This window comes from Pyxicephalus adspersus, chromosome 5 (genome assembly GCF_032062135.1).
Source record: "Pyxicephalus adspersus chromosome 5, UCB_Pads_2.0, whole genome shotgun sequence".
Lineage (NCBI taxonomy): Eukaryota > Metazoa > Chordata > Amphibia > Anura > Pyxicephalidae > Pyxicephalus > Pyxicephalus adspersus.
In genome coordinates, this window is record NC_092862.1 from 82,610,603 (window position 1) to 82,630,940 (window position 20,338).

The 20,338-nt window shown below is 37.8% G+C and overlaps 1 protein-coding gene across 1 annotated transcript in view; it reads right to left on the reverse strand.

The window, feature by feature from the left end:
* The window catches only part of PKD1L1 (polycystin 1 like 1, transient receptor potential channel interacting), a 113,645-nt gene that overhangs the window by 88,592 nt on the left and 4,715 nt on the right, over window positions 1-20,338 (reverse strand). Inside the window, exons 5-10 of the mRNA XM_072413367.1 lie at window positions 17,975-18,107; window positions 16,169-16,375; window positions 12,179-12,360; window positions 10,864-11,082; window positions 10,491-10,651; window positions 7,267-7,416 (exon numbers count right to left, since the gene is read on the reverse strand). Of these exons, the coding sequence (XP_072269468.1) occupies window positions 7,267-7,416; window positions 10,491-10,651; window positions 10,864-11,082; window positions 12,179-12,360; window positions 16,169-16,375; window positions 17,975-18,107 (1,052 nt within the window). The remainder of the gene's footprint in view (window positions 1-7,266; window positions 7,417-10,490; window positions 10,652-10,863; window positions 11,083-12,178; window positions 12,361-16,168; window positions 16,376-17,974; window positions 18,108-20,338) is intronic.

The following is a 20,338-nucleotide window of genomic DNA, read 5'->3' on the forward strand; positions in this document are numbered from 1 at the left end:
GAATAATAATGTGAATGTGAAGAGCTGAAGAAATGTGAATACCAGACAACCCTTGCTTCTATTACAACTCCCTATGGGTCAGTGCTTCACAAAGTTGGATTAGTCCCAGCACTAACGCATGCGGTTATTGTTGGGAGAGATTTTTCACATTTTGTGAAATTATGGGAGTCCAAGTTGGAACTAAAAAAGGTGCACTGCAGATATTGACAGCCTCTGATATAGGCCCAGAACCATTAGAGGATTCCTCATTAGGGGATGTGGTGGAGGTATTGGCAGATAGCTCCACCCCTTTTCCATTTTCTGTTATGGCAGGAGACCTAGATGAGTCCGCATCAGAGACTGAGAATGAAGAGGACAGGGTTAGTTTGAAAGTTAGCTGCAGTCCTTCCCCAGCTCCACAGGTAGAGAACAGTGAGATTGAAAGTGATAGGTAAAAGTTTGAGGCTATACCGGTGCTTGAACCTAAAAAGAAAGTAAAGGAAAGACCTGCTAGAAAATCAAGAAACTCCAGTGGAAGTAAACATAAGCATAGGGGAGGTAGTAGGGAAAGAGAAAAGGCAAGGAGTAGAAGTATTGACAAGGACAGGATATCCACAGGCATGGCAATTGTTAAGGAACATATGGAACAGGCTCAAGGAGCACATGAAATAAATTATGATAAGTAGAAATGGGCCAAGCAGCAAGAGAGTGAAATTAAGGAAGATAGTGATGAGTCTAAAGAAGAGAAAATTGCCAGCCTTGTTTCAGAGGTAGCTTGTGAGAAGCTAGAGGAATCCAAAGGTGATTTCCCAATTAAAGTGGTCTCAGGTAAAGAAGTGCATGCTGAAATAAGTGTCCCTGTCTCATGTGCAGTAAAGGCTATAGAAAGAATTGTTGTGTTAACAGAGATTGGAGTTGAAGAAAGTATTCCTGTAGTGATTGACAAGTATACTTCTATATCAACTGAGATGGAAGCTGCTGAAGGTGTGCCTGTGTTGGCTAGGGAAAAGTTTCCTTTTATTGAAGTCCAAGCTTATGGATGGGATCCTGTTTCAGCTGAGACAAAAGAACAGCCTGAAGGGCTGGAGGAAGAAGCTGAGCCAATGGTGGTTGAGGAAGGAGATGTTGAATCGAATGATGAAGAGAATGAAGAGACAAAAGAGAAAGAGGAAGAAGTTGGCACTCTGCAACGAGGCTTGGCCTACCAGTACGGTAGCAAGCATGATAGTGCCATATCTCACTTCACACAGTCTACTGAAGTCCTAGAGAAAAGAGGGGCTCTATTTCAAGAGCAGTTGGAAAAAGCTGCAAATGAATTCACTGAGAAAATTCAGAAGGAAATGGATGAATTGAAGGGGCTTATTCCAGACATCCCGGAGAAGATAGGACAGTCCAAAGAAGCCAATGACAGTGTCTCTGTTTCCCAAAAGGTGCGGGAAGAGTTTATAAATTAAGCAAAGTAAAGATTGGAAAAGCTGTCCCTATTTGCCAAAAGGTGCGGGAAGAGTTTCGTAAATTAGGCCAAGTAAAGAGGGAAGAAACCATCACTGTTGTGCCTGATGGACAGGATACTCAGAAGGATGCTGGGGAAGGAGTTGCTACCCCAGTGAAAGGGAAGGCTGAATACCTGTGTGGAAACAGGAAGCCTCCAAAAGTTAAAAAGAAAAGTGTGGTGTTGATACTTCTCTTACAAAGTCTGTTGGTTTCAGTTGCTCAGTCCCACGGGCCTGAGCAGAGGGGGGGATATATGACACCAAGGCAGGATTGGAGGTGGAAGGGAGATAAATTTGCCCAGGATTCCTCTTTTATGTGATGTATATTTGCCCAAGATTCCTATCCTGTGTGAAGTAGCAGGTGGAAGACTCTCACCTGTGAGATAATTAATGAAGAAGCGCTAAGGGTGGGTATATAACATAGAGCCAGGAGCTCAGTCAGTAGCTTGGCTTGGAGAGACACAGACAGGAGTTTGTGTCAGTGCAGCTCTATTTGGAGAGACACAGCCAGGTGGACTGTGTGAGGGAGCTCTGTTTATAGACACAGCCAGGTGGACTGTGTGAGTGAGCTCTGCCTGGGGACACAGAAAGTTGGTGTGTGTGATCGAACTCAAACCTGAGTAAAAGGTTGCTGAAAGCTTTGTTTGAAGCTGACAGGGAGAAGCCCCCCAGCTGATAGACGGGAACGTCGGATGTATAGTAAGTGCCGGACAGGCGAGGTTTTCTTTTGCTATTTTTGTTATGTTATCCGCAACCTTCAAATAAACCTGACTACAAGTCAGCTTAGCACCTTTACCTCAGTGTGTGATCTGAATTGGATGAATCAGAAAGGCGATCCTGAGCTTAACCCCTCACAATATATATTTACCATTACCATTTACCAACAGGTACATTATTTTAATAAATGCAATTAGGACACATGTTTGTCTCAACATATTATGGGACAGTATACTGTATAAAATCTTCGCTGTGAGTTAATCACAAACAAAGCAAAAAAAAAAAAATCTTTATGGAGCCTAGACATTCAGTAACTTCTGAAGAAAGCTGTGCTTTGATATGTCAAAAGAAACAACTGCAGACTTTGTCTTGGCCATTATTGAGTTACAAGAGGCTGCAGAAACAGCTCACCCCCTAAGATCACCCACAACCTCAGCTGTGCTTAGCAAAAAATTTCTTCTGCAAGTCATGCAAACTGCCCCCCTCCAGCCTCAGTTCTGCACACAGCAAGCAGGGAAGCCCTGTTGGTATCTAGGAGGCGTCTGTATGCCAGATGTCCTTAACCAGGGACTACCTGTTTAGTGTCAATGTATTTATTTATATGTATGTATTTGAATTGCCATCTTTGCTAATATAAAACATACACTGTTTAGTATTATATTAGGTCCAATCAGAATGTGTGTTTTACTAGCAACATTCACTGGTTTTAGCAATATCAAATTCAGTTTGTATATTGGTTAGTGTGGGCCCATCAATTTAAAATATTGTATGTTACTAGAAGTTTCTTATAATCGCTTATAAGGCTTACCATACAAAACTATAAATCCCATTTACCCATTTACCTATTAACCCTCACAATTTTTTTTCAGGTTTTAACACCCTAAACCCCCTTTTGCGTACGTACTTAATATAGATCAGCCTAAGGACCCTTAAAGCCCCCTAAACTAAAGTTCATGAACCTCCTGTTTCATTACAATCAAGGTATTGACCCTTTTAAGCCCCATAAACTAAAACCACTTGCAACCCTAAAAACCTTCTAAACTAAAGGCCCTAAAGTCTTTTATTATCTGGATGTATAATATCAGGGGTGTCAAACTTTGGCCCGGGGGACAAATCTGGCCCTCAAGGTCCTTTTTTTGCCCCCCCCAAAGAATTACGAAAATGAACTACACCTGGTACGCCCGCCTGCACTCGCTACCACCTCACATCATCATTTTTAATACATGCAATACATAGACATTATTCTTGTTCACCCATTATGTGACACAAAGCCTAGGCAATGATTACATGGTGCCCGACTACCAGGGGCATTGTGTTTGTTTCAATCCATTACAGACTGCATAGTGGAATATTTAGTGTCAGACAAACTTTTGATGTGAGAGGATGAACAACACACAGCCTGCAAAGATAAATAGAAATTAGTTTTTTGAACCGTAAAGTGTATGTAGAGGGGTTTGTTTTTGTTAGTTATGGATGAAGTAGTAAACTTCCTCAATTTTTTCAATAAATTTCAAGTTTGGCCCCCGACTTGGTCTAAGTTTTTAATATCGGCCCTCTGTGTGTTTGTGTTTGATACCATACTGTACACAGTACACAAAATACACATACAGTACACAAAATAAATCAAATACTACTTTTACAGTATACCCCTTGTGGAATACTATGGCGTGTCAGCCTTTGTAATAATTTTTGGGTGTTTTTTTTTCTGTTGAAACATTGTGGAAATAAATAGTAAGCAAAGTTGTTGTAAACATATTGTTCGGTACACAACTCATATAAAATTGGACCCCTGATACAAATGGCCCCTGGACACAAAGTAGTTTGGCTGGCAAACAAAATCTGAGGAGATACCTGCTAAATTCTCAGGCTAAATTGTGCTATCACCATGGTAGACATAGCATAGACATACACTAGACATAGCATGCATAATATTATAGAATATAACAACCATGCAAACAAAGAAAAATGTATTACCCCAATTTTATTTTCTTGATAAGCTCCATGGCTGCATACAATTGGTTAATCCCTTTCCACTCCCACTCTCAGGACCTAAATAGATAAATTCAATGCGGACCAAACATCATTCCGTAATAGCCATTTCTGACAGCTCCATGTCAGCATTCAATGGGAAATAACTAGCACTTACAGGGAGGGAAGTTCAAAAACACATAACGATCACAAGGTAACCAGTGGAAAAGCCTTTTTTGAGCAAAACCAATAGTAGTTAAGGCTACCAGTTTAATGCAGTAATGACACAATGGGCCTGATTTATTAAGGTTCTCCAAGGCTGGAGAGGATACTCTTTCATCAGTGAACCTAGGTGATCCAGAAAACCTGGAATGGATCTGGTCCATGATTTCAAATATTTGCTAACAAATGACTTTAGGAAAATCAAATCCAGGTTTCCTGGATTAGACAGGTTCACTGATGAAAAAGTATCTTCTCTAGCCTTGGAGAACTTTAATACATTAGGCCCAATACACGAGCCGGAGACTAGGTTGCTGCCTTACAATAAGTATCCAAGGACACTTGATCAGCTGCTATGCAAGAAAAGGACATACTAGGAATGAGGCATGACCCCTGAAAGGATTTCTAACCATTTGCCCGATTAGCTATGCAGACAGTCCGGGAGGTACTGAGGCCTTCCTACTCTTTGAAAGCCCCCAACGAATAAAAGGACATGTCATGAAAGATATACAGTAGATGCCAAGGTATTCTTGGAGAGTATTGCTGATAAATACCGTATTTTTCGGACCATAAGACGCACTTTTTTTCCCCCTAAAGTGGGGGGAAAATCAGGGTGCGTCTTATGGTCCGAATGCATTGAAGGCAGCGCCGATTGATTTGATGAATGCCGATCGGCGCCGCCTTCATGGGCGGGCACAAGTGCCGCACACTGGATCTCGGGGGAAATCAAATGAATTTTTTTTTTCTTGTTTTCCCGTGCGGAAAACCTGGTGCGTCTTATAGTCCGGAGCGTCTAATGGTCCGAAAAATACGGTAAGTTCATTGACCATCTTCTAGAAGAAAGTAGGTGGCCCAGTCTCCCGATTCGATGAAAGATCAGTGTAACCCTCGGGCTAAGACCCAGTATGTGCATAACTGCCCTGTCTGGAAAGAAAGATCATAAAAAGTCTCTTAGGCACCCAAGATACAATCTCTAAAACTTTTCTGGCCACAACAAGCACGGAAAGGGGCTGCCTTCAGCGACGGCATGCTCAGTGAGATCTGGACCCTGGTCTAAATTCATCTGATACAAGCAAAATCAAGCACACGCTAGGTCCCCTTTTAGTGATCTAGATTTCTTGGGGTAGGAAGGGGCACTTCTCTGTAATTGCATTGCAAATTGAATGAATGAAGATGTTGAGTGGCCAACAGTAACCGGTGAATGATGATACATCTGAACCCTGATCTGAACCCAAGTCCTATATCTAAAGGAGTTCCAGAGTAAGTTGCATTAGTGGAAACTCTGCTCCAATAGTGCCTGGCAGGTATTAGGTAACCATGATGACCCTATGGATAACGTGCCACATTAGGAACAACTGCTGTAACTCAATTAGCTTTGTGGCAGTAACACGCAGCTTATTCTAGGAATTATCAAGAAATTGAAAATCTAAAAAGAAGGTCCCACAGAATTCTGAACTTGAATCACTGCTAGCCATTACATCATGGAACTCTTACCAGCAAGGAGAAAGCAATTGCGTGAAATTATTGCGAAACTTGAATATAGGTGGTATTGTTGATAGTTTTCCTGGCTTTCATATGGGTTTTCACCCATTGGTGCATCCACCTTTGCTTTTCAAGAGCCAGGACACCAGGTGCTGCTTTTTGTGTTTGGATGGAACAGTGGATTTTGTGAGGAGGTTCAGAAGAACACTCAGTTGACTTAGGAGCAGGCACCACAGCTGCCTGAGCCAGTAGAAGAACCTGTGAACCAAAAACACAGTGGGAAACACAGCCTATTGTCAGCTCAACTGACTCCAGAGCTTGCTGCCATTAAAAACTTTGAGACAAAGTTCCCCGGTTTGTCAAGGACTCAACAGGTCCACAAGTGTGAGGAAGAACCACTAACCCACCGCTAAGGGATTTCTAATGTAAAGACCACTTGTTGTTGACTACTGTCATTGAAAAGGCAGGCACTTTTTTTTCCCCCACACGCACCCATAGAGCTGGTTAGTGAGCCGCTCCCACATGGTCTGGTTCTTTTCACCATGTGAATCAATTTTTAATTTTTAACATTTAGCATGGAAAAACATTGTCATTGCTAGCATTGCAAACGCACACATTGGGCCTGATTTATTAAAGCTCTCCCAAGACTAGAGAAGATACACATCAAAGAACCTGGGCAATCCAGCAAACCTGGATGTATCTGGTCCAGTTATGAAAACATTTGCTAACAAATTTCAAATGACTTTGAAGAAGTCTATTACAGGTTTGCTGGATCGCCTAGGCTCACTGATGAAAGTGTATCTTCTTGATTCTTGGAGAGCTTTATTGAATCAAACCCATTATGTTGAACGATGGCTCCTCAGCACAGAGCATGAGTAGATCTACTTATATCATTCAGATCCTATAAAAGAAGGAACACTAGGTGTATGGTACACCTTGAATCGAATTGAAAACTAACCATGAAGATGCATTACAGAAATAACAATAAAAAAACAACAATGATGCACTATTTTTTTCTTAGAAAGCATAAAAAGAAAAATTTCACATTTTACCAATGGTACATTACATTTACTTTGACCAAGCCATACTTTTCAGGATACACCAAAGAGGATGTTAGTGCTTTAACTGTATGAGTCTATAATGGCCACAAGATGGCACTGCATAGAATTATTGTTACTGTTGTTATGCTGGTGTCTCTCTATTGTTTTTCTTCTCTTGCTTCTTACTTCACCATTTTGTTTTATTGTATTATCCTCTGGTATACCACAAGTAAAAGTATGCTCACAAACTGCTGTGTGGAAGCTTCCTAAATGTGATTAGTCAAGGACCACATCGTCTAACAGTTACCTGATCTTTGAAGGAGAAATCCTAAAAATTAAAGTCTGTTAAAAATTTCTTTTACACATACCTGAAGAAGAATAACTGTTAAATACATCCATACTAATGGGAAGTTTTAACCACTGTATCATAGGTAAAATCTGAGGTGCTGTGTCTGGCAAATCAACAAGGGTATTACCAGAATCTTCAGTGGAAAAACCCTCTTCAAGGTCTATTTCACCTTTAAAAAGAAAAACAAATATATGATTACTGCACAGGATTTACACTTTATTGATCTAAATAAGTGTGCATAATTGTAGTCTACCTTCAGTCCTTGTTCCAGAGCCTCCAATACCTTCCTTAATATCACCGAACAAATGCGTGTCAAAATCTGTCAGAAATAGAAATGTTATTTACTTTCCATCATCGATGATCATGTTACATATTTTCCATTTCTTTAGGTCAATATATGGATATCTGCCATTACATAAAGTTCAGTCTAGCCTTATTTTGAAGACTATAAAACATTAAGGTCAACTTGGAAGAAAAGAACCAGCTAAAAATGTATAAAAAAAAAAATTAAAAATACAATAGATTTCTCTGCAGTAGAATTTATGAATATGTAAGTCTCATATTACCAGAAATGTTTCTGATTGACTTAAGACAAAGCCTACTGTATGTACTAGGATTGGCATGGTAATAAAGGACAGTGATGCCAATTAACCCCTTGACTGCCATATAAATGTCAAAATGATTTTGCACCTATACCTAAAATATTTTTTTCTACTTGAGAAATGCTCCCCAGCAATTTTAGTGAGATTACTATTTTCAGGGGGTTTGCAATTAACATAAAAACTATGCAACTACTATATAGGCAATAGACTACTTTTAAAAATTCCAGGCTATATTTTAACAATATGTTTGTAGAAAAAGTCATGCTTTTTTACTTGTTATTTGCAACATTGTTTCACAGGCCCCCAGACATCCCCAGGATAATAGTGATAATTTAACCCCAAAAACAATTAAATTCTGACTTTACTGTTGTTTACAATTTTAAAACTCATCTGAGAGTAAAAAAGCCCCTGGAGCGAATCCAAGCTATCTTGAACAATAATTTAGGAAGTTTGATTAGGTGAATTCGGAGGGCAGAACATAAGCAAAATAAACTGGAGCAATGAGGAAAAGTGAATTCAACAGGGAAAACAAATATACTGAACAAAATAGGATCAAATCCACCAACCAAAAAATTATAAATACACCCTATAGAGTTGCATTGAAAACAAGGCATGTTGTTTTTTTGTTTTTTTTTAATCAGATGCCTAAATATTTGACTATTTTCATAGAATTGCTTTTTATGTCCCTGAATTATTTTACTATATTATTGGGAATAAAGTTTACAATCAGCTGTAAATTTTACTTAATGAAGTTTTTCTGGTTCCCAAAGACTTCATTCAGTGTTATGTGAATTTTTGAACGCCAATAAATATTATCCTAAAAATCACAAAAGTAGTTTGGAAAATATTGATCCCTAGGTCGTGTGAAAATTACATAACACAGATTACAAATCAGTAAACTCTTACCTATAGAATCAGAATCATCTTCTCCTAATCCATCCAATCCTAGCACCTGACCCCAGCCTTGCCTTACACTTGAACCTTCTTCTATCATGTTGAAGTGCAGTTCATGTGATTCCAACAAATATCCATCAATTGGTGATTCTGTGTTTTTACTATTATTATAAATACCTTCTGGTAACATAAATATTTTAGATAGATCAGTAAAATGATCTTCCACAGGGACTGTTGTAGGCTGAATTTTATTTGATGCAAGTTGAAAGTTTGAGACTTCAAAAGATGTTTCATTAGCAGAATAAATTGCACTCAATGAGTTTGGAGCTCCCATGCTTTCTTTTATCCTGCAGAATGGAACTGTAAAATACAACAAATAAAATGACTACTCGCCTGATGATTATCTTCCGTTCTTCCTGCAAACAAAGTAATATTATGTGCAACCATTATATTAAACAGCCATTCTAATACTCATTACAGTAAATTTACATTTCCTTTTTTTCCTGACCAAACGATAGTTTACTCTTGTAGGACAATGCTATGGTACACTGAAGTGAATTTCCAGATCACCGAGGTGTTGTAGCTTTGGAGTTAATACAGCCATAAATTTGTAGAGATTGTATGCTCTGATGAGTAGCAATTTATAGTCAATAGCCTGTTTGTCCTTTTAAATCAATCTCTAGCACAAGGCAACTGATTTTGTCGGAGCTTACTATAAATCTTTCTGCTACAGGCTCTTCATTGCTACCCCTTGACCTTTAATGCCAAGCACGTTAATGCAGCCTCTTATACCTTTTTCACTTATGATCATTGGGTCACTCTATAAGCCTCAGACTGCTGTGGTGTGATTTCTAATGGTATAGCTGCAGTAGATCAGTGGACTACAATTCACTGATCTGTTTTGAGCATGAAAGCACTCAGTTCTTGTCACCCTTGGGTTCAGCACTGTAAGAAAACTGGTGATAGTTGCTATTTTAGAGGCAAACTCTGTGTCAACAATCTTTATGAGCAGAGGGCAGAGAAGGGATCTTTTAGGTAAATAAAAGCCCTGTAATGGCCCCTGTTCTTTCACATAGAATCATTGCAATGAAAGTTCTTTACTTGAGATGAAATTAAAAAAAATGCATTTCGTGAATAATACTATTGTTTAAAACACGAAAAGGTAAACCTCACCGGATTCAATTTTGTGGCTGTATACATTTAGTATTAACAGATAATATAGAATTTTAGTATATATCTAAAGGAGTTTACACTGGAAATATAGTTTTTTGATGGAACACAGTCCTGTTTTAAAAAGTTTTTCAAGGTACCACAGTCTTCAGTATCCTATAGTATCCGTAGGTAGTGATAGTTTTATCTAATCTAGCATTAAAAAAAAGGCAAGAGTAGACAAAGAGCACATGGTGCTACAAGTCCATTTTTAGTAACTCATCATAATGGACATTGTAATAGCTGATTGGAAATGAGGATATGAAAGGCTTGTTAAGCTCCTTTTCATACTAAATTTACCAGATGACCACACTGATAGTGTGGGTTTAGATTATATGGTGTTGGTTTTATTGCAGATGATTTTGGTACAATGTCTTACATTACCAGTTCGTCATAAACATTTAGAGCAGCAAGAACAAAAAAGTGCCATGAAAAATTACTTCCAGGTAAAATGTTATAATAATAATAATTTATAATGAGTATTTTAGTAACTAAAGTTCCATTTTTAGAGGTTAATATTATATAGACAATAGCTTACCTTCAGTAATGCTTTCCTCAGTTGCATTAATCCAGAAGAGTTTCCACTGAAATGTTATGTTTCCTAATAGACTGCAGTTGGTACAAAAAGCCTGTACAGAAAATGGTTTGTTCCAATTCACTGAACTTCCCGTGCATTCAACACAGATAAGTTCAAGTAGCCTGTAAATGGTAAAAAGAACCAAAAATATTTGGCTTGTCCGGGGCAAAAAACAGTCTTATAAAATATAGAAAGATATAAAATATACCTATAACTACGCAACAAAAAGGGATAATGAAAAAGTTGTAAAGGGACAGGGTTGCTGGCTCATTCAGTATAAACATTTAGTATACATTTTATAAGGACAAAGTTTATTTACACATCTGACACAGACCTTAGTTTGGTGTTCCTCTTGATGGATAAAAACGTTTCAGCACTTGAAGATGTGCGGTCTCCACTGGATACACTTAAACTAAATTGAAATTGGTCACACTCGTCATTGAGTAAAGCAGTTGGAAAAGTGATAACAGCATCATTTCTCTGTAGTGGGTTTGGCACATCTTCATTAAAGCATGATTTCTCTTTAATCAGTGGAATACAATTCCAAATGTACCTTAAAAAAAGAAAACTTGGCAGGTAATATTTTACAGTCTAATTGCACAGAAATTAGAATGGTATATAAAAAACAATATAGCATTTTTTAAATTATTCTTTGAATGCACCAAATAACTGCTTACAAAATATTGTTTGTCATTTTTAATGCAGATATTTCTTTCTTTCAAATACTTGTGAATTTTGTGATATGACAATTGTTAACCTGTATGTACACCATCTCTGTCCCTCACTGACACCTTCAGGTGTAGGGATATCTGTAATTTAGAACTGCATCCTTTGACTTTGCTAACTGACCCCTGATTGTGATTCTGTCAGGCATTCAGGCTTCTGAAACCTGAGTGGGTCCTAATGCTGAACAACCAATAAAAAGAGGCTAGCTGGAAATGTGGACACATGAAGAAAGATTCTCCTCCTTGCCAGTGAACAAGGTAAAAGGCTCTTGACCCAACACATGATATGTGACAGATTTAGGTAAGTAAAAGGGTCTTTAAAATTAGGATTTTTAACTAACAAGGGCTTAAGAAGAGCTTTTTATGTCAGCTTAAAAGATAAAATGGAACACATTTCAGCAGAACAGTTTTGGTGGACAAAACTAACACTGCAGCAAGCTGCAAAAAGCCACATAAAAGACAAGGAAAGCAACTGAGTTATATCCAGATAAAGCACAGACCTGGAATTACAATTTTTTTTTTGTTGCATAGAAACAGTGGAGACTCTAAGAAACTGAATGAAACTTTTAGAAAATAAAATATAGTACCTATCAAAAAGATTGATTGGCCTTTCCTATTAGTTTTCATTTTAAGTATATCTAGGTACAGTGTGAAAAAATCCTGCTTGTAACCATGAATGATAAATATGTAAAAAATTACAAAAAAAATAAATAGTTTTTTATTTCAGTTCATAGTTTATAAACACTACTTCACATGGATGCTAACACTTCTCTGTCATTAACAAGTTAATTGGGAAAAATATTCATCTTCATTTTCAACACAAATATCAACTCTTCATTTTCGACCCATCATACTACTGTTGTATACAACATGTGCTATCACTCAATAAACAGGCTTTTCGTAATGTTTTTGAGAAGTATTTACCTTAAAGGAGAACCAGGATTGTCTGGGTCAAATGATGCTGTTCCATTCAGGATAAAATATTTCACAATATTTTTATCTATGTAAAAATGATGACCATTTGCAATCACACTCACTGGAGCAGTGGGTTGGACTTCAACTGCCACAGTGTAATTACTGTAGACCACAGTTCCAATTATTTGAACCTAAAAAAAAATGATAAGCACAACAGAAAATACAGTGTTTACACTGGACCAAGTATCATCTTTTCTGATGTAAAGTAGATGGTAAAGCGGAAGTAGGATGCTAGATACAAACACAAAATAGGCATAGACGCTAGGTTCCAGGTTCAAAACTCGGCCAGGACACTATCTGCATGGAGTTTGCAGGTTCTCCCCATGTTTGCGTGGGTTTCCTCCGATTACTCTGGTTTCCTCCCACAATCCAAAAACATGCAGTTAGACAGATGGACAGCTAGTGACATAACTATGGACTTTGTAAAGCACTGCGAAATATGTCAGCGCTATATAAATACTGTGTAATAATAATATTATTATTGTGGGTGATTTTGCTAGTGGACTTAAGAAGTAAAAGGGAATAAAATTATCCCAACCAAGGTAACAGTAAGAACACAACCAACATAGGAGCAGATGGTGTATCCTTCAATGAACACAGAGAAAAGGAGTACAAAAAAAATGATATTTTTTTTTTTCATTAAATTCATTATTCATTAAACCTTAGAATATGCCAATATTGGCCTCTCAAGGAAAACAAGGGAAGGACATACTATTTTCTGCTTATGAAAACACTAGGCTAGGGCTAATCTCCAAGAGAAATCAGAACATCACTTAACAGAACTGTTAAATATGACTTCCATTTGCTATCTTCTAACCTGCAGACTTAGGACTGAAAACACAGGAATGCTAAGCACATTCTGTGTGTACTGTACCTAAGAATGAAGGAGTTGAACTTCATTGGTTCTAGCATGATAAGAACCATAGTCCAATATATAGTTACAAAATAAGTCAGGTTGAAAAAATACAAAAGTCCATCAAGTTCAACCACTAGGAAAATAAACATATCCCAGATATAAAACCCTATAGACATAGTTGGTCCAGAGGAAGGCAAAAAAAACCCTGGTACAGTTTACTCCAACAGGGAAAAAAATCCATGAGGCAATTCCATGTTCCCTGGATCAACAGTCTGTTATCTTTACTTCAAAGCTTTAATACCCAGTTATATTATGTGCTTCTAGAAAAGCTTTCAGCTTTTTCATAAAGCAATCTATAGTAGTTGCTATAACTACCTCCTGAGGAATCCTATTCCACATTTTCACAGACCTTACAGTGAAGAATCCCTTCCTTATCCGGAGCCTAAACTTTTTTTTCCTCCAGTCGCAGAGTGCCCACTTGTCCTTTGTTACGGTCTTAAATTGAATAGTTGGGAGGAGAGCTCTTTATATGGACCATTTATATATTTATACAGGGTGATCATGGTTACATCACATCTCCCAGGAAACTGCAATGTTGAATATCATTATCATTGCAAAAACCACCCAGCACAAAGAGATGAATCTGTCTGCAACAGAAGGGATAGTGACCAGGCACACCCCAATCTCCTGAACAATGGACAGGCAATAAAAGGCAATTTGTACCTATACAGGTACACATAAACATATAATAAAGTAATATAAAGTGATAAAGTGATATAAAAATAATAAAGTATATAAAGTGATGATAAACCTTAGTCCCCATTCAGGGAACACCAGCTTTGTATAAGGAAACTACTAGAGCAAAAGAGAACATTGTCCCATAGTTACTGAGAATTCTGAAGCACTAAAATAGGGTCCTACAAAGTCACTCAAAGCTACATTATAATGAATTAAAGTGATACTCGTTCAAAAATGAACATTAGGGGAGGCCAGTAGATCTAGAAGGGAGGCCAAGGCCAAAAAATCATGCCTGTTGAAAGACACAAGGGAAGACCCTGGCTCTCACTGTATGAAGAAAGTGTAAAAAGTTAAACCACAAAGAGACTCAATGAACCAGAAATATCTGAAACACTTCACTGTCCAAGAAAGATGTGCGATACCACCACTGATGACTGACTTTTTGTAAACTTTACAATATGATAACTATTAGTACAGTGGAGCAGCATAAACAAAATTTCAACAATTTAATAGTAAAATGTAACTCACAGTCAAACAACCTGGTGCAGAAAAGTGGCTCAAGGTGCTAGCTCCCAAAAACATGTAATTAGGTCAGTTGGTGCCTGCATTGTCCTTGGCAGTGCAGCAAAGAGCACAGTGCAATTAAAAAAAACAATAAATATAGCAAAATATAATAATCCAGAAGTTGATGGATCAACTTCCCTGCAGCAGTTACAGAGAAGAACAGAAGAGACCAGTTTCAGACAACTGCTGAACTTACAAGATCTATCAAAACCTGGTTAGCAGGATCATCAACATATTAGTCTCTACCTGGTAGGTAACTCACTAACAAGACAGTATGACCAGTAAGTGACAAATAAGCACTAATACAATCTAATGACATACATATGAAAAAAGTATACAAAAAAGTCTGCAATGTCCTAGAAGGTAAATGTTTTAGCCAGGTAAACACACATACAATTAGCTATTCTTCATTCTCTTCAATGAATTTTGTAAGCCAAGCCTCAAAGCCCTATAAACTCAATCTCTCTGTCAGCATTAAAATCCTGACAGACTTAACCAATTACCACTATACCCAAACAAAAAAATGTTTTTTGATACTTTAAAGCCTAACTAAACTGTCAGTTTGAACATGCCAAATACAATCCAGGTCCAGAAAGAAGCTGCAGACGAAGGAGAAAACAAACTGCAGAAAGGAACAATTTCTTTCAGTGTACGGAAGTTGAGTTTACCACAACCCTTGCTGGACCATAGCTAGAGCTCTCCAATTAGCAAAACATTAACTCTGCTGAACTGCAAAGCTATATGTCTAACTCAGCAGGAGGTATGTCAGACTACTTCAGAGAGACCACTACGTCCATACAGAGACATAGGACCATTTCATCCACAAATTTCTCTAATTTTACTAAGATCTTGTTCTCACTGAACATGATATCTACATACATGTCTTTTAAACCAGTGCATGTGTGCCATAATGATCAGTTTACATGTTTATCTTTTATTCTATCATAATAGTGAATGCATGCAAACACATTGTGTAAGTGCATAGTAAATTTATTAAACTGAAATAACTGTGATGCACTAGTTTCCACGGGTGATGCATGGGTAGTGCTGCGACTACCAGTTGAACTTGAACCCAATTTATCATGTACACTTGACCTTAGGTAAAGCATAAGTATCCTAAATAACTAATTGTATATAAGCCTTAATATGATTTAAAACAAGGTTTTAATCTTTAATTAGAATATGACATGGTGATACATCTATTTGTTAACACTTTCTGTTACAGGTTGAAAACTTTCTGTTTGTCTTCCATTTGTGCTCCTGAATTGTCTCCCTGACATTCAGACTGACAATGGAGAGTACAAGCGTTTATTTCAACATACATTACACAACTATGTTCCATTGCTGTCACCATCAGGAAGGAGTACATATAGAGAAGAAATAAATGAAAAGAGCTGATTGGAGCAACACAGTGATGCACCAAATATGAATGAAAGCAAGTATAATTTATAAATACATACATGTATATAAATACATATATATATATATATATATATAAATGTGAATAAAAACATACATATATTTTTATAAATACATACATAAATACATACATGATAAAAAATCAATTTAAGGTAGGGAAAGTTATTATAATATGTAATATAATTTTGCATTAAAACAACAAACAACCTCATTGAACAGGTTAAGCTGCACCTGATAGCAAGCATTTAATTACTTTTATCATTTATATTTACTTTTGTCACACTCAGATGTACAGAAAATATAAAAGAGCTGAAACAGCAAAAAAAAACACTTGCTTCCGGTTTACATGGATGTCTACTTACTCGAGCTAGAGCTGTATAGTTTCCATAATCAAGTGAAAATCCTGGCAAAGTAATTGTTTGTTTGCTGTTATCAACATGACCTGGCAAGATAATATAGGTCCCATCAGGTTTTATAAAGGACCAATGGTACTTCAGACCTTGTGAGATATTGCATATTACTGTAGCCTCAAATGTGACTCCAAGGTATAGGTCTTCATATCTTCGAACCTAAAAAGTACAATGCAATACAGTACATGCTCACATTATTTTATATAATTAAACATAAAAATCATATGGTCTTACAAGAATAGCGTCCAATAATAAACACATGCACTTTTAGGACCTATGTCAATGAGCAAATGCTGTGTTCTTTCAGGAGCATTCTGCTTGAATCCGACATTAGTTTTGTAATTAAAAGGTCTATAGATGAGTACAGCGGCCACAGTGTTACATTGAGACTAATTTATTTAAGCTCTCCAAGGCTGGAGAAGATACACTTTCATCAGTGAATCTGGGTGATCCAGCAAGACTGGAATGTATTTAATAAAAGTAATTTGCTATTTGTTTATAAATGTTTTCAATCCTGGACCAGATCCATTTCAGGTTTGCTGGATCACCCAGGTTCACCGATGAACGTTTATCTTCTACATTGTCCCTGGCGATTTTTAAGACCCATGTGCATAACCCCATATACACCATTGAATTTCCAATTATTAGCTGAATTGACAACTTTAAGAAATACAAGAACATGTTCAACTTACTATACATATAACAGGGATGTTAATGCAATGTTTAGAGCATAATAAATACCTTGCAATTGGGGCCCATGTTGTAATCTGCTTTGATAGTGTGTGTATATATACCTTCCCATACACTGTATAGGTATTGCCCTGACACTGCGTGTGTGTCTCAAAAACAATGTGTGTATGTATAGGTGTGCTTGTGTGACTGCCTGCTTGTGTATGCTTGCTTTGACACTTGCCTTTTTGAAGATGCATTTTTCAAGGTTGTCATCCTTGTCCTATTTTTCAACTTGGTGAGTCATTGGAAGCAAATGTTTAGGCTTGATCTGGATTGTGGATTAATTGGGCCTGATTTATTAAAGCTATCCAAGGCTGGAAAAGATACACTTTCATCGGTAAACTTGGGTAATCTAGCAAACCTGTAATTGGTTTCCCAAATGTTTCAATCCTGGACCAGATCCAGGTTTGCTGGATCATCCAGGTTCACCAATGTAAATGTGTCTTCTCCATTCTTGAAGTGCATTAATAAATCACGCCCACTTTGTGTTGATGCTGCAAGAACAATGTGTTTGCATGTCTATTTTTCTGACATTGGTATGCCCTAACACTGCCTGGTTGTGTTTGCCTGCCCTGACAATGTGTGCATTCACTCTGACGTTTGAGTTGCATAGATCTGCCCCAGTACTGTGTATGTGTGTACCTGTTTTACCTTATCACAGTGTTTTTATTGATGATATTTTCTTCTACAAAGTGCAGTACAAAATGGCAATATGGTTAGAATGGGCTAAATGATGCTGGATGTCCATAGTGATGAGTAAAATCAGACAAAGAAAGTTTAGCTTTAGTAAATCATGTCCACAAAAGGATAATCACTGGGGTTTAATTTTAAAATAGTCTTTTTTTTTTGAAGAAATTTTTGTTTATGTGTTCTCATGTGAGCATGTTGACTCATAATAATTCTAGCTATGCCTTATAAACTTGCCCGTATTACTCTACAAGGAAATAAATAACAGATATTAGAGTAAGCTAATAACATCATAGTTTGTCTGTATTAAACAAAAGACAATGATCACATGATTTATACCTGCAATTTAAGGGGTCCCATATTTTTTACAGGTGGAGGCTGACAAGGTTCCTTAACAACAAAGATTTGCTTGGTCAAAAATGCAGAACTGACGTTGTTAAAGATGGAAACATTCACAGTGTATTCCCCTTCTCTGAAATCACAAGAAGACATGAAAAAGGGAAACAAATTTACATATACTGTACATACAGGAACTTTTTATCAATGCATTATACACTGCCTACCTCTATTTAACTGGTATTTAGGGGTGTAATCTAGGGCATTTACCCCAGGCAGGGAGTCAGTCAAAGTTTAGCATTTGGACCCAGTGAGTTCTAGTTCCATACTTGCCTACATTCTGTGAAAATTATATCACTGTAATGTAAAATAAAGAAAAAACTGGACATCGCTCATACTATAGCAGGTAACTGTGGAAGTAAGGTAGGAAATTAACAGGAATCCTCGGAGCTGGGAACAGGCCAAAGATCAAAGATGGGTTGTGAACAGGCATACTCAGGAACAAACAAGAGTTGGTAACAAAGGATATATCACGGTAGGAACAAAGGGTCGCAGGAGCACATAGATCACAGCACCACTAAGGTCACAGGAACATAAGTGGTTGCCTGAACACACAAGGATCACTGGAGACAGAGAGATTGTATGATCTAGGTCCAGCAACAGTACTCACCAGACACCATTCCCCTGCCACAATCTTCAACTAAAGCAACCCCCTGCTCAGCTTTAGTGGGCTAGTTGCACCATCCCAGCACATGGTTTCCCCCAGGACTTCTGTGCACAAGAGATGGTGAAGGTCTGGCAAAGGACTAGGAGCCCACAGATAATGCAGTACCAAGATTCCAGCAGAGAGTCCAGAATACAGAGCAAGGGAATTCACAGGTAATCCACCAGATGAGGTATACAAGGGCAAGACAAAAAAGAGTTGGGGTCACAGACAGAAGGTCAGTCCAGGCAGCATACACTTACAGGATCAGAAACTGGCAAGGTAAGCAACGATAAATCTTTTGAAATCACACATCAGCAGCAAGTCAGCCTAGTATAACACACAACATCCAATGACAGTGCAGGATTGAGTCAGGAACTAATATGCTCCTAAAATCCCCATCAGCTCTGCACAACCTCAGAGTGTGCTGAGAATTCAGATAAAGTACATCTAAGGCTGCATGGCTAAAAGAAAGCAGGGGCTGCTGCTATTTCTTAGTTCTCCTTGCTGCTGCAAGTGTAATCACTGGACAGAATAAACAGTTTTTGATACTGACAAGATAGACAACAAAGGACTGATTTTGGAATCACCACCCAAATGAATGCACAGTCATCAGAAAGAGGGAGGTCAGTGATGTCCAACACAGTGAAGTCCAAAAAAATTTGAATTTTTGGTTTGCAGGGAATTGGAAGTGAAAACAAGACAATCTGTAGGACCATATAACCTAATAAGCTTTTATGTTGTCCTGTACATGCCCTTTATACATTTGACCACCAGTAGTGAGGAGAGGAGAATGTAAGAGACCAGCAGGTCTCAGAATGTTCAGAGAGTTTGGAGTTGTGAGCCCAGCTAGTTTTATTCTCAGCTTTGGTGGTACAACATTTTTACCCATGACATGGTCAATACTTGGAGAGAAGTCAGAGCTAGAACATGGGTGGGAGAAATATTAAATTCTGACTCATGTGGAACTTTTGAAGTCTTGTGATATTTAGTGGAACAGGGATTAGTGCAACACACACAGTACACAGCTGTACAGTCCAAACAGTGTGTTTGTTTCAGCACAAACATGGGTTTTGACATATTCCAAGTAGGAGAAAACAGGTCTAGAGACAAAACCTGCTTCAAGGTGTGAAAGAATTCTACAGTTTAGGAAGGTCACGGATCCACATTAGCATCACGGAATGAGCTTAAAAAAGGACATCAAGAATGGAATAGTTGTAAATGAGTTGCCAATTGAATTTTCCCAATCCTAGGTAAACTTTTGCATCATTGAGACCACTGGACTGCAGTGAATTGGAGTCGCCACTGCTTTCCCAGGGGCCATGAAGTGAGCATATTTGGAGACAAATTGAGCTGTCATCAGGGTTTACCTTTTCTCAGCCAATCACAGAGCACTAGAGGTGATGAATGGGGAGACTTGTCCCCATTTAACCTCCAGTGCCCAGGGATCCCACACTGACAGGAGGACTCCCACGGCTGTGCATCTGTGGGAATCATGCTGTCATTGTGGGATAGCTTGTAAAAAAATAAAAGTTAGTTACACAAATCACTCACATTCAATAAATTAATTTAATATTAAAGACTCTTTTTTTAACACATATTTTTACACACGAATTCACAAAGTCGAATCCCATGTTTTTCGGGTCGGGTCCATCCATTCGAAC